The sequence below is a fragment of the Oncorhynchus mykiss genome, chromosome Y (genome assembly GCF_013265735.2).
Source record: "Oncorhynchus mykiss isolate Arlee chromosome Y, USDA_OmykA_1.1, whole genome shotgun sequence".
Taxonomy (NCBI): domain Eukaryota; kingdom Metazoa; phylum Chordata; class Actinopteri; order Salmoniformes; family Salmonidae; genus Oncorhynchus; species Oncorhynchus mykiss.
The window spans coordinates 40,371,338-40,386,677 of record NC_048593.1 but is presented as its reverse complement, the minus strand read 5'-3'; the positions used below and the strand labels follow the sequence as shown (position 1 = coordinate 40,386,677).

The following is a 15,340-nucleotide window of genomic DNA, read 5'->3' as shown; positions in this document are numbered from 1 at the left end:
AGAATCACCCACCACAACAGGACCAAGCGGTGTGGTAATGGGCAAAGGAAAAAGCAGCAGCAGGAGCAGCGCGAGGAGGTATGGACATGGGAGGACGAATTAGACGGTAAAGGACCTTGGGCTCAGCCAGGAGAGTATCGCCGCCCCAAGGAAGAACGGGAGGCGGCGAAAGCGGAGAGGCGTTGGTACGAGGAGGCAGCGCGGCGTCGTGGATGGAAGCCCGGGAGTCAGCCCCAAAAATTTCTTGGGGGGGGGCTAACAGGGAGTATGGCTACGCCAGGTAGGAGACCTGAGCCAACTTCCTGTGGTTACCGGGGGGCTAGAGAGACCGGGCAGGCACCGTGTTATGCTGTGGAGCGCACGGTGTCCCCAGTGCGGGTGCACAGCCCGGTGCGGTACATTCCAGCTCCGCGTATCGGCCGGGCTAGAGTGGGCATCGAGCCAAGTGCCATGAAGCCGGCTCTACGCATCTGGTCTCCAGTGCGTCTCCTTGGGCCGGCTTACATGGCACCAGCCTTGCGCACGGTGTCCCCGGTTCGCCTGCATAGCCCAGTGCGGGCTATTCCACCTCGCCGCACTGGCAGGGCGACCGGGACCATTCAACCGGGTAAGGTTGGACAGGCTCGGTGCTCAAGAGCTCCAGTGCGCCTGCACGGCCCGGTCTATCCGTCACCACCTCCACACCCCAGCCCTCCGGTGGCAGCTCCCCGTACCAGGCTGTCTCTCCGGCCCATCCGTCCAGAGCCTTCCTCCTCTCCAGCGCTGCCGGAGCCTCCCGCCTGTCCGGCGCCTCTGCCGGAGCCTCCCGCCTGTCCGGCGCCTCTGCCGGAGCCTCCCGCCTGTCCGGCGCCTCTGCCGGAGCCTCCCGCCTGTCCGGCGCCTCTGCCGGAGCCTCCCGCCTGTCCGGCGCCTCTGCCGGAGCCTCCCGCCTGTCCGGCGCCTCTGCCGGAGCCTCCCGCCTGTCCGGCGCCTCTGCCGGAGCCTCCCGCCTGTCCGGCGCCTCTGCCGGAGCTTCCCGTCTGCCCGGCGCCTCTGCCGGAGCTTCCCGTCTGCCCGGCGCCATCGGAGCTTCCCGTCTGCCCAACGCCGCCAGTGCCGCCCGTCTGCCCAGCGCCGCCAGTGCCGCCCGTCTGCCCAGCGCCGCCAGTGCCGCCCGTCTGCCCAGCGCCGCCAGTGCCGCCCGTCTGCCCAGCGCCGCCAGTGCCGCCCGTCTGCCCAGCGCCGCCAGCGCCGCCCGTCTGCCCAGCGCCGCCAGCGCCGCCCGTCTGCCAGGAGCCGCCAGTGCCGCCCGTCTGCCAGGGGCCGCCAGTGCCGCCAGTCAGCCAGGGGCCGCCAGTGCCGCCAGTCAGCCAGGGGCCGCCAGTGCCGCCAGTCAGCCAGGGGCCGCCAGTGCCGTCAGTCAGCCCAGCGCCAGCGCCGCCAGTCAACCAGGGGCCGCCAGAGCTGCCAGTCTGCAAGGAGCTACCAGTCTGCAAGGAGCCGCCAGAGCTGCCTGTCTGCAGGATGCCGCCAAAGCTGCTAGTCTGCAAGGAGCCGCCAGAGCTGCTAGTCTGCAAGGAGCCGCCAGAGCTGCCAGTTAGCATGGAGCAGCCAGGGCCGCCAGTCAGCATGGAGCAGCCAGGGCCGCCAGTCAGCATGGAGCAGCCAGGGCCGCCAGTCAGCATGGAGCAGCCAGGGCCGCCAGTCAGCATGGAGCAGCCAGTGCTGCCAGTCAGCATGGAGCAGCCAGATCTGCCAGTCGACCAGACTCTTCCAGATCTGCCAGTCGACCAGACTCTTCCAGATCTGCCAGTCGACCAGACTCTTCCAGATCTGCCAGTCGACCAGACTCTTCCAGATCTGCCAGTCGACCAGACTCTTCCAGATCTGCCAGTCGACCAGACTCTTCCAGATCTGCCAGTCGACCAGACTCTTCCAGATCTGCCAGTCGACCAGACTCTTCCAGATCTGCCAGTCGACCAGACTCTTCCAGATCTGCCAGTCGGCCAGACTCTTCCAGATCTGCCAGTCGGCCAGGATCTGCCAGAACCGCCAGCCGGCCAGGATCTGCCGGATCTAACTACCTGCCTGAGCTTCCTCTCAGTGCTGTGCTACCCATCAGTCCCGAGCTACTTCTGTCCCGAGCTGCCCCTCTGTCTCGAGCTGACCCTCTGTCCCGAGCTGTCATTAAGAAGGGTCACCTATCTAGGGACGCTAAGGAGGTGGACTAAAACTGTTATGGAGTGGGGTCCACGTCCAGCGCCAGAGCCGCCACCGCGGACAGATGCCCACCCACACCCTCCCCCATAGGTTTAAGTTGTGCGTCCGGAGTCCGCACCTTGGAGGGGGGGTACTGTCACGTTCTGACCATCGTTCGTGTGTGTTTTCCTTGTTTTAGTGTTGGTCAGGACGTGAACTGGGTGGGCATTCTATGTTGGATGTCTTGTTTGTCTATTTCTATGTCCGGCCTGATATGGTTCTCAATCAGAGGCAGGTGTTAGTCATTGTCTCTGATTGGGAACCATATTTAGGTAGCCTGGGTTTCACTGTGTGTTTGTGGGTGATTGTCCTTAGTGTTAGTTTGCACCAGTTTAGGCTGTTTCGGTTTTCATTACGTTTATTATTTTGCACTGTTTGTATTTGGATTCATGTTGCTATAGTCACAATAAACATGGATCGCAATCTACACGCCGCATTTTGGTCCGACTCTCCTTCACACCTAGAAGACCGTTACAAGCTGTCAAATCCACAAATGGCTCCCGGCATTATACGGGACCTAAAGCAGACATTGCGATCGGCTGCACGGAGTTACATTAAGAGAAATCCAATACAGCCTTGTACAAGTTCTAACACTGGAATGTGAGATGTAATCTACGCCTCGATTAAACTGATTGAAATACTAATTATTTTGTTTCATGATTTTCAAATTGAGTGTCATCATTTCAATATAGCTTACACTTTATCGTTCTGAACTTCTAACCCGAGTGGGATGGGTGGGGCTTCTTGACAACGATCATCAAGAGCAGCTGCTCACCGATTGGACAGCTCTATTGCAGTTCCACCAACCAACACCTGCAAAAACATCCACTATCACCCGGGTTAACGCTTGATCTGATTGGCTCTAGGTCTTAGTTCAGTAGGTAGCAGCTCTCAGTCGAGGTAGAGCAAACAGAACAGCACACAGTGAGAAGCCACACAAGCAAGAAAGTGGGGCTACAAATTGACTGAGGATTCAGGATTTATTCTGTGTTCAAACCTTTAACCACAGAATGAAATAAATGAATAAATATTAATTATAATAAAATGCAAACGATTCAGTAAATAAGGACCAGAAACAAACAAAACTTTACTTTAATAAGCTACACAAACACAATACTCTAAAACACCTTGACAACAACAATACTTTAAAACAGCTTGACAACAACATTACTCTAAAACAGCTTGACAACAACATTACTCTAAAACACCTTCACAACAACAATTATTCTAAAACAGCTTGACACCAACAATACTCTAAAACCCCTTGACAACAACAATACTCTAAAACCCCTTGACAACAACAATACTCTAAAACACCTTGACAACAACAATACCCTAAAACACCTTGACAACAACAATACTCTAAAACACCTTAACAACAACAATTACTCTAAAACCCCTTGACAACAACAATACTCTAAAACACCTTAACAACAACAATACTCTAAAACCCCTTGACAACAACAATACTCTAAAACACCTTGACAACAACAATACTCTAAAACACCTTAACAACAACAATACTCTAAAACCCCTTGACAACAACAATACTCTAAAACACCTTGACAACAACAATACTCTAAAACACCTTGACAACAACAATACTCTAAAACCCCTTGACAACAACAATACTCTAAAACACCTTGACAACAACAATACTCTAAGACCCCTTGACAACAACAATACTCTAAAACACATTGACAACAACAATACTCTAAAACACCTTAACAACAACAATACTCTAAAACCCCTTGACAACAACAATACTCTAAAACACCTTGACAACAACAATACTCTAAAACACCTTAACAACAACAATACTCTAAAACCCCTTGACAACAACAATACTCTAAAACACCTTGACAACAACAATACTCTAAAACACCTTGACAACAACAATACTCTAAAACCCCTTGACAACAACAATACTCTAAAACCCCTTGACAACAACAATACTCTAAAACACCTTAACAACAACAATACTCTAAAACCCCTTGACAACAACAATACTCTAAAACACCTTGACAACAACAATACTCTAAAACACCTTAACAACAACAATACTCTAAAACCCCTTGACAACAACAATACTCTAAAACAGCTTGACAACAACAATACTCTAAAACACCTTGACAACAACAATACTCTAAAACAGCTTGACACCAACAATACTCTAAAACCCCTTGACAACAACATTACTCTAAAACCCCTTGACAACAACAATACTCTAAAACACCTTAACAACAACAATTACCCTAAAACACCTTGACAACAACAATACTCTAAAACACCTTAACAACAACAATTACTCTAAAACGCCTTGACAACAACAATGCTCTAAAACACCTTGACAACAACAATACTCTAAAACCCCTTGACAACAACAATACTCTAAAACACCTTGACACCAACAATACTCTAAAACCCCTTGACAACAACAATACTCTAAAACACCTTGACAACAACAATACTCTAAAACCCCTTGACAACAACAATACTCTAAAACCCCTTGACAACAACAATACTCTAAAACACCTTGACAACAACAATACTCTAAAACACCTTGACAACAACAATACTCTAAAACACCTTGACAACAACAATTACTCTAAAACTCCTTGACAACAACAATATTCTAAAACACCTTGACAACAACAATACTCTAAAACCCCTTGACAACAACAATACTCTAAAACACATTGACAACAACAATACTCTAAAACACCTTGACCGCGTGGCAGCTTGGAGTCCAGCAGTCTACCTCTTCTCTCCCTGATCTGGCTTCAAATCAAATCAATTTATATTTATCATATGCGCCGAATACAACAGGTGTACAGGTGTAGACCTTACCGTGAAATGCTTACTTACAAGCCCTTAACCAACAATGCAGTTCAATAAATAGAGTTAAGAAAATATTTATAGAGTTAAGAAAAGTAACACAAGAAAATTACATAACAATAAAGAGACTATATACAGGGGGTACCGGTACAGAGTCCATGTGGAGGCTATATACAGGGTATTACGGTACAGAGTCAATGTGGAGGCTATATACAGGGGGTACCAGTACAGAGTCCATGTGGAGGCTATATACAGGGTATTACGGTACAGAGTCAATGTGGAGGCTATATACAGGGTATTACGGTACAGAGTCAATGTGGAGGCTATATACAGGGGGTACCGGTACAGAGTCCATGTGGAGGCTATATACAGGGTATTACGGTACAGAGTCAATGTGGAGGCTATATACAGGGGGTACCGGTACAGAGTCCATGTGGAGGCTATATACAGGGTATTACGGTACAGAGTCAATGTGGAGGCTATATACAGGGTGTTACGGTACAGAGTCAATGTGGAGACTATATACAGGGGGTACCGGTACAGAGTCAATGTGGAGACTATATACAGGGGGTACCAGTACAGAGTCAATGTGGAGGCTATATACAGGGGGTACTGGTACAGAGTCAATGTGGAGGCTATATACAGGGGGTACCAGTACAGAGTCAATGTGGAGGATATATACAGGGGGTACTGGTACAGAGTCAATGTGGAGGCTATATACAGGGGGTACTGGTACAGAGTCAATGTGGAGGCTATATACAGGGGGTACCAGTACAGAGTCAATGTGGAAGCTATATACAGGGGGTACTGGTACAGAGTCAATGTGGAGACTATATACAGGGGGTACCGGTACAGAGTCAATGTGGAGGCTATATACAGGGGGTACCAGTACAGAGTCAATGTGGAGGCTATATACAGGGGGTACCAGTACAGAGTCAATGTGGAGGCTATATACAGGGGGTACCAGTACAGAGTCAATGTGGAGGCTATATACAGGGGGTACCAGTACAGAGTCAATGTGGAGGCTATATACAGGGGGTACTGGTACAGAGTCAATGTGGAGACTATATACAGGGGGTACCGGTACAGAGTCAATGTGGAGGCTATATACAGGGGGTACCAGTACAGAGTCAATGTGGAGGCTATATACAGGGGGTACCAGTACAGAGTCAATGTGGAGGCTATATACAGGGGGTACCAGTACAGAGTCAATGTGGAGGCTATATACAGGGGGTACCGGTACAGAGTCAATGTGGAGGCTGTATACAGGGGGTACCAGTACAGAGTCAATGTGGAGGCTATATACAGGGGGTACCAGTACAGAGTCAATGTGGAGGCTATATACAGGGGGTACCAGTACAGAGTCAATGTGGAGGCTATATACAGGGGGTACCAGTACAGAGTCAATGTGGAGGCTATATACAGGGGGTACCGGTACAGAGTCAATGTGGAGGCTGTATACAGGGGGTACTGGTACAGAGTCAATGTGGAGACTATATACAGGGGGTACTGGTACAGAGTCAATGTGGAGACTATATACAGGGGGTACCGCTACAGAGTCAATGTGGAGGCTGTATACAGGGGGTACTGGTACAGAGTCAATGTGGAGACTATATACAGGGGGTACTGGTACAGAGTCAATGTGGAGACTATATACAGGGGGTACCGGTACAGAGTCAATGTGGAGGCTATATACAGGGGGTACCGGTACAGAGTCAATGTGGAGGCTATATACAGGGGGTACCGGTACAGAGTCAATGTGGAGGCTATATACAGGTGTACCGGTACAGAGTCCATGTGGAGGCTATATGCAGGGGGTACCAGTACAGAGTCAATGTGGAGGCTATATACAGGGGGTACCAGTACAGAGTCAATGTGGAGGCTATATGCAGGGGGTACCAGTACAGAGTCAATGTGGAGGCTATATACAGGGGGTACCAGTACAGAGTCAATGTGGAGGCTATATACAGGGTATTACGGTACAGAGTCAATGTGGAGACTATATACAGGGGGTACCAGTACAGAGTCAATGTGGAGGCTATATACAGGGGGTACCAGTACAGAGTCAATGTGGAGGCTATATACAGGGGGTACCAGTACAGAGTCAATGTGGAGGCTATATACAGGGGGTACCAGAACAGAGTCAATGTGGAGGCTATATACAGGGGGTACTGGTACAGAGTCAATGTGGAGACTATATACAGAGGGTACCAGTACAGAGTCAATGTGGAGACTATATACAGGGGGTACCAGAACAGAGTCAATGTGGAGGCTATATACAGGGGGTACCAGAACAGAGTCAATGTGGAGGCTATATACAGGGGGTACTGGTACAGAGTCAATGTGGAGGCTATATCCAGGGTATTACGGTACAGAGTCAATGTGGAGGCTATAGACAGGGGGTACCAGTACAGAGTCAATGTGGAGGCTATATACAGGGGGTACCAGAACAGAGTCAATGTGGAGGCTATATACAGGGGGTACCAGAACAGAGTCAATGTGGAGGCTATATCCAGGGTATTACGGTACAGAGTCAATGTGGAGACTATATACAGGGGGTACAGGTACAGAGTCAATGTGGAGGCTATATACAGGGGGTACCAGAACAGAGTCAATGTGGAGGCTATATACAGGGGGTACCAGAACAGAGTCAATGTGGAGGCTATATCCAGGGTATTACGGTACAGAGTCAATGTGGAGACTATATACAGGGGGTACAGGTACAGAGTCAATGTGGAGGCTATATACAGGGGGTACAGGTACAGAGTCAATGTGGAGACTATATACAGGGGGTACAGGTACAGAGTCAATGTGGAGGCTATATACAGGGGGTACAGGTACAGAGTCAATGTGGAGACTATATACAGGGGGTACAGGTACAGAGTCAATGTGGAGGCTATATACAGGGGGTACAGGTACAGAGTCAATGTGGAGACTATATACAGGGGGTACAGGTACAGAGTCAATGTGGAGGCTATATACAGGGTATTACGGTACAGAGTCCATGTGGAGACTATATACAGGGTATTATGGTACAGAGTCAATGTGGAGGCTATATACAGGGGGTACCGGTACAGAGTCAATGTGGAGGCTATATACAGGGGGTACCGGTACAGAGTCAATGTGGAGGCTATATACAGGGGGTACCGGTACAGAGTCAATGTGGAGGCTATATACAGGGGGTACCCCCTGTACAGAGTCAATGTGGAGGCTATATACAGGGGGTACTGGTACAGAGTCAATGTGGAGGCTATATACAGGGGGTACCCCCTGTACAGAGTCAATGTGGAGGCTATATAGGCTATATACAGGGGGTACCGGTACAGAGTCAATGTGGAGGCTATATACAGGGGGTACCCCCTGTACAGAGTCAATGTGGAGGCTATATACAGGGGGTACTGGTACAGAGTCAATGTGGAGGCTATATACAGGGGGTACCCCCGGTACAGAGTCAATGTGGAGGCTATAAACAGGGGGTACAGGTACAGAGTCAATGTGGAGGCTATATACAGGGGGTACAGGTACAGAGTCAATGTGGAGACTATATACAGGGGGTACAGGTACAGAGTCAATGTGGAGGCTATATACAGGGGGTACAGGTACAGAGTCAATGTGGAGACTATATACAGGGGGTACAGGTACAGAGTCAATGTGGAGGCTATATACAGGGTATTACGGTACAGAGTCCATGTGGAGACTATATACAGGGTATTATGGTACAGAGTCAATGTGGAGGCTATATACAGGGGGTACCGGTACAGAGTCAATGTGGAGGCTATATACAGGGGGTACCGGTACAGAGTCAATGTGGAGGCTATATACAGGGGGTACCGGTACAGAGTCAATGTGGAGGCTATATACAGGGGGTACCCCCTGTACAGAGTCAATGTGGAGGCTATATACAGGGGGTACTGGTACAGAGTCAATGTGGAGGCTATATACAGGGGGTACCCCCTGTACAGAGTCAATGTGGAGGCTATATAGGCTATATACAGGGGGTACCGGTACAGAGTCAATGTGGAGGCTATATACAGGGGGTACCCCCTGTACAGAGTCAATGTGGAGGCTATATACAGGGGGTACTGGTACAGAGTCAATGTGGAGGCTATATACAGGGGGTACCCCCGGTACAGAGTCAATGTGGAGGCTATAAACAGGGGGTACTGGTACAGAGTCAATGTGGAGGCTATATACAGGGGGTACCGGTACAGAGTCAATGTGGAGGCTATATACAGGGGGTACCGGTACAGAGTCAATGTGGAGGCTATATACAGGGGGTACCCCCTGTACAGAGTCAATGTGGAGGCTATATACAGGGGGTACTGGTACAGAGTCAATGTGGAGGCTATATACAGGGGGTACCCCCTGTACAGAGTCAATGTGGAGGCTATATAGGCTATATACAGGGGGTACCGGTACAGAGTCAATGTGGAGGCTATATACAGGGGGTACCCCCTGTACAGAGTCAATGTGGAGGCTATATACAGGGGGTACTGGTACAGAGTCAATGTGGAGGCTATATACAGGGGGTACCCCCTGTACAGAGTCAATGTGGAGGCTATATGCAGGGGGTACCCCCGGTACAGAGTCAATGTGGAGGCTATATACAGGGGGTACCCCCGGTACAGAGTCAATGTGGAGGCTATAAACAGGGGGTACTGGTACAGAGTCAATGTGGAGGCTATATACAGGGGGTACCCCCTGTACAGAGTCAATGTGGAGGCTATATACAGGGGGTACTGGTACAGAGTCAATGTGGAGGCTATATACAGGGGGTACTGGTACAGAGTCAATGTGGAGGCTATATGCAGGGGGTACTGGTACAGAGTCAATGTGGAGGCTATATACAGGGGGTACCCCCTGTACAGAGTCAATGTGGAGGCTATATACAGGGGGTACTGGTACAGAGTCAATGTGGAGGCTATATACAGGGGGTACCCCCTGTACAGAGTCAATGTGGAGGCTATATGCAGGGGGTACCCCCGGTACAGAGTCAATGTGGAGGCTATATACAGGGGGTACCCCCGGTACAGAGTCAATGTGGAGGCTATATACAGGGGGTACCCCCGGTACAGAGTCAATGTGGAGGCTATATACAGGGGGTACCCCCGGTACAGAGTCAATGTGGAGGCTATATACAGGGGGTACCCCCGGTACAGAGACAATGTGGAGGCTATATACAGGGGGTACCCCCGGTACAGAGTCAATGTGGAGGCTATATACAGGGGGTACCCCCGGTACAGAGTCAATGTGGAGGCTATATACAGGGGGTACCGGTACAGAGTCAATGTGGAGGCTATATACAGGGGGTACCGGTACAGAGTCAATGTGGAGGCTATATACAGGGGGTACCGGTACCGAGTCAATGTGGAGGCTATATACAGGGGGTACCGGTACCGAGTCAATGTGGAGGCTATATACAGGGGGTACCGGTACCGAGTCAATGTGCCAGGGGTACAGGTTAGTCTGGGTAATATGTACATGTAGGTAGGGGTAAAGTAAATATTGGGGTACAGGTTAGTCTGGGTAATATGTACATGTAGGTAGGGGTACAGTGACTATGGGGGTACAGGGTAGTCTGGGTAATATGTAGATGTAGGTAGGGGTAAAGTGACTATGGGGTACAGGTTAGTCTGGGTAATATGTAGATGTAGGTAGGGGTACAGTGACTATGGGGGTACAGGGCAGTCTGGGTAATATGTAGATGTAGGTAGGAGTACAGTGACTATGGGGGTACAGGGCAGTCTGGGTAATATGTAGATGTAGGTAGGGGTACAGTGACTATGGGGGTACAGGGCAGTCTGGGTAATATGTAGATGTAGGTAGGGGTACAGTGACTATGGGGGTACAGGTTAGTCTGGGTAATATGTAGATGTAGGTAGGAGTACAGTGACTATGGGGGTACAGGGCAGTCTGGGTAATATGTAGATGTAGGTAGGAGTACAGTGACTATGGGGGTACAGGTTAGTCTGGGTAATATGTAGATGTAGGTAGGGGTACAGTGACTATGGGGGTACAGGTTAGTCTGGGTAATATGTAGATGTAGGTAGGAGTACAGTGACTATAGGGGTACAGGTTAGTCTGGGTAATATGTAGATGTAGGTAGGAGTACAGTGACTATGGGGGTACAGGTTAGTCTGGGTAATATGTAGATGTAGGTAGGAGTACAGTGACTATAGGGGTACAGGTTAGTCTGGGTAATATGTAGATGTAGGTAGGGGTACAGTGACTATGGGGGTACAGGTTAGTCTGGGTAATATGTAGATGTAGGTAGGAGTACAGTGACTATGGGGGTACAGGGCAGTCTGGGTAATATGTAGATGTAGGTAGGGGTACAGTGACTATGGGGGTACAGGGCAGTCTGGGTAATATGTAGATGTAGGTAGGGGTACAGTGACTATGCACCCAGACCCACTTCATTATCTTCTTCTTCTTCTTTGGTGGGTATTAAAGGCTACATCCTGAAAAGTTGTTCCTGTATTTATGTAAACAGAATCCCAAAACAGAAATGGGAAAACTACAGTTTCTGACATCCTCTAACGTCCTAGTAGCAGGACAATCTTCACCATGTCAGACAATCACCACAGTTCACAAATGACCCTTTTCTCTATTGCAGGGAAAGGCTTTGATTCCTTATCTGTGGCCCATGTTACTGGTGACAGTGTGGAAGTTTTGCAGCCGGTCAGGGTGACTGACTCACATGCGGTGGTGGACATCACAGACCTTTCCTTTTGGGGCCTGCTATCCTACATATTCTCATCCTCAGTGGAAGGCCAAGTGTTGCTGTTCCACAAACCGCAACTCCGCAAGTCAACTCTGAACGTACATTTACTTCCCGTGAACGTGCCTGTCATTGAGGTGCAAAAACCCTTACATTCAGGATAAGGACACTTTTGTTGCTAAAATGAATCTGAAAGTCACTTTAGGCAGTGTCATTTGTCTCTCCTCTGATAATCGAAGGACCCTTATTGATAGTCAGCTCTCTTGCAGGTAGAGAAGCTACAGCGGGCCTGCAGATACATTCAGATCGCCTCCAACTGCCCGCTCACCTGTGGGGAAACATACAAACTCTGCTGTGATTCTGCCATGAAAAACAAGATACAACCATTGGTACAATAAATCATATTTTTTCCCATGTTTTTATCAGACATATCCTGGATCATGTGAATGTGACATTGTCGTACCATAATGCTGTGTGATTTTGAAATGTGAGCTGTACTGATGCATGTACTGAATGCCAGTTGGTGGAGACATAACATTGACTTTCCATGTGTTTCAGAAGGAAACGTTTCACCGTGACTACGGCCCCAACTACCACCCCACCTTCCAGGTGTTCCTGGAGGCTGGTACAGAGGATGTGGAGCTTAGGCTTCTGAAGAGAGGGGATGAGGAGGTATGGATACGCCAAGTGCCACTAACCGGTAAGTTGCTATTTAAACCCATCCAGTCCCTTTACTGTGTTACTTACTCTGTGGCTGTCATATATTTATAGTGTAGATCGTATCTATATCTATAGTGTAGATCAGGTATCTTCCATCACAAGTACATATTTGGCAAATGTATCTCATACTTTTCCCTGCCCCCCAGATACCCCCCCGGATACTGCATTGATTGGTGGGCAGGAGGTCGATGCTATGGAGCAGCTGAGGTCTGTGAGGCAGAAGTTTGCGGAAACGGTATCAGAGCCTATAACTAAATGTCTCCTGGACGGGCTCCTGCAGAAGAATGTGATCAATGATTACGAAATGGAGTCAGTAAACGTAAACGCTGAGAGGGCAGACAAGGCACGAGCCATCATCAAAATGGTGCTTAAAAAAGGACCTTCGGCATGTTTGACAATGAAAACACTTCTGTGTAAATTAGACCAATTCTTATGCTCAGACCTGGGTTTGAGCTAGAACACTGTTGGAGAATGAGACAACCTGTTGAGTATACCCATCTCCCGGCATGAGTCTCTTGGCAAACAGTTACAGATGTAAGATCTTAATTTGACCACCTCTGTTGCAGAACTGTCCTTTAAAACTTGAAGTGTATTTTATGTTTAAAAAGGCTTCTAAAGTTTGTAATTTCCAAATTTCAGACTTGATTTTACCTCATGTATTAACCTCTACAAAATGTACTTTAAATGTCCATTAATATAATATATTAATATTAATATAATATGATATTTCACATTTCTTGTTGATTATTTTCCTGCTGTTGGAGACTGGCTCAAATTAAAAGAGGTTAAGGATCTGTCCCTTTTTTTCCAATTTTCGCTTTAAATGACATACCCAAATCTAATTGAGGGTAGCTCAGGTCCTGAAGCTAAGATATGCATTATCGTGGTACCATTTGAAAGGAAACACTTTGAGGTTTGTGGAAATGTAAAAGGAATGTAGGAGAATATAACACATTAGATCTGGTAAAAGATAATACAAGAAAAAACCAACAGCTTTTTTGTATTTTTTTTTTGTACCATCATCTGTGAAATGCAAGAGAAAGGCCATAATGTATTATTCTAGCCCAGGTGCAATTTAGATTTTGGCCACTAGATGGCAGCAGTGTGTGTGAAAAGTTTTAGACTGGTCCAATGAACCATTGCATTTTTCTATTCCAAATGTTGTATCAAGACTGCCCAAATGTGCCTAATTTGTTTATTAATAATTGTTCATGTTCAAAACTGTGTACTCTCCTCCAACAATAGCATGGTATTCTTTCACTGTAATAGCTACTATGAATTGGACAGTGCAGTTAGATTAACAATAATTTAAGCTTTCTGCCAATATCCGATGTGTCTATGTCCTGGGAAATGTTCTTGTTACTTACAACCTCATGCTAATCGCATTAGCCTACGTTAGCTCAACCGTCCAGCAGGGGACCCACCAATCCCAAACAAGTTTTAAGATCCTACATCTGTTCACAGAGATCACACTTCACATTCAACACTGTACTGAGACAAAACTCTGTTAACAATATTAACATGTTTAAGATGGCCGAAGTATAACTTTTTTTACATTTGGAACTGTGTATTGTTGGAAGTGTTTAACAAAATGTACAAATTGTAAACAATCAACATGGACGTTGTTAAAATGAACAGTTGGTCATTAGCTGTTTACCAGCTCTTGTGGCATATCCGTGCGAGCCAGTGCATGCTAGCACTAGAGAAACTTGAAAAATGTTAGTATCAACATTGCCTCAACACACGATTCTGTAAATAAGAACGTCTGGCTGACATTTTGTACATTGTTCAATTCCAGCCAACCAAAATGAACCACATTTATAAGGAAACATTGTATTGTTATTAATGTGAATATTGATCATGTATTTTATTTATTTTTTTACTTATGTTTGTGAATTGGAGGCCTGCATGAAAATGTTTTTTATTTTCTTACAATAGATCCTAGTGCTCGATACACTACGTTTATGAATGTTCTCTCACATGCTGTAAATAAAAGATGATAAAGAAATGTAATCATTGAATATTGTAAGAGCTTTCATTGTCTGCTTATATGCCCTCTTTATTTATCCTACAGTTCTGACTTGGTGTACAGGGAAAACACTGTAAGAACGGCCCATGTTCTGAATTCTGTTGCATTACAACACAAAAGTTTTAAACAAATAGTTATTTTGACTACATCCGTCCTGGCTCGCTCATTAATGTCTTAATCGAAATTACGGATTGCCTCTTATCCGCTTGTCATTCCCTTATGCCATAGTTTGTACATCTCAATTGTCAGTAGAAAGCACATTTTGTTTAAACAAGACAGCCATATCAGCTATGTTTTTTTTTTAAGGCAGTAAATGAAAGGCTGAATGAACTGTTTCGCTGCCAGACAAGGATCCGCTGATAGCCAGGTGTAACAGTGGTAAGGTGTTGGGACTGCTGTTGTGACTCTGCTGTTGGGACAGCTTTATGTCGGCTCTAACAGTTTGTGGGCACCGTTTGTCACCGTTATAGTGCAATTAATGTATTGTTTATTGTTGTGTAGTGACTTTTCTGGCATGCTTCCCACTCATACATTTTTTTAACGATTTACATGCTAAAATCGCCACTGCTTAGTATCATGTGGACTGAACATGACTGAGTGCAAGACACAACAAATCAATCAATCAAATCATACTGCATACTGTATGTTTATGATGTTTGCTATTACCCACCCTTATGATCCGTAAAGGTATTGGTGAAATGATGTGTCTCTGAATATACCTGTTTATTGTACCAGTAGATTGGGTTTCTTTGATATCGTAACACATTAATTAACAACAAAGAACCTGTGTTGAT

At 47.0% G+C, this 15,340-nt stretch overlaps 1 protein-coding gene across 6 annotated transcripts in view; it reads left to right on the top strand.

The window, feature by feature from the left end:
- Window positions 1–13,502, top strand: part of LOC110510252 (sterile alpha motif domain-containing protein 9-like) — a 36,871-nt gene extending 23,369 nt beyond the window's left edge. For all 6 annotated transcript variants that reach the window (XM_036967641.1, XM_021591642.2, XM_036967646.1 and 3 more), the window contains 4 exons: window positions 11,693–11,934; window positions 12,067–12,186; window positions 12,356–12,497; window positions 12,664–13,502. In XM_036967641.1, the coding sequence (XP_036823536.1) occupies window positions 11,693–11,934; window positions 12,067–12,186; window positions 12,356–12,497; window positions 12,664–12,974 (815 nt within the window). In that variant the 3' untranslated portion in view covers window positions 12,975–13,502. The remainder of the gene's footprint in view (window positions 1–11,692; window positions 11,935–12,066; window positions 12,187–12,355; window positions 12,498–12,663) is intronic.
- Window positions 13,503–15,340: the final 1,838 nt, after the last annotated feature.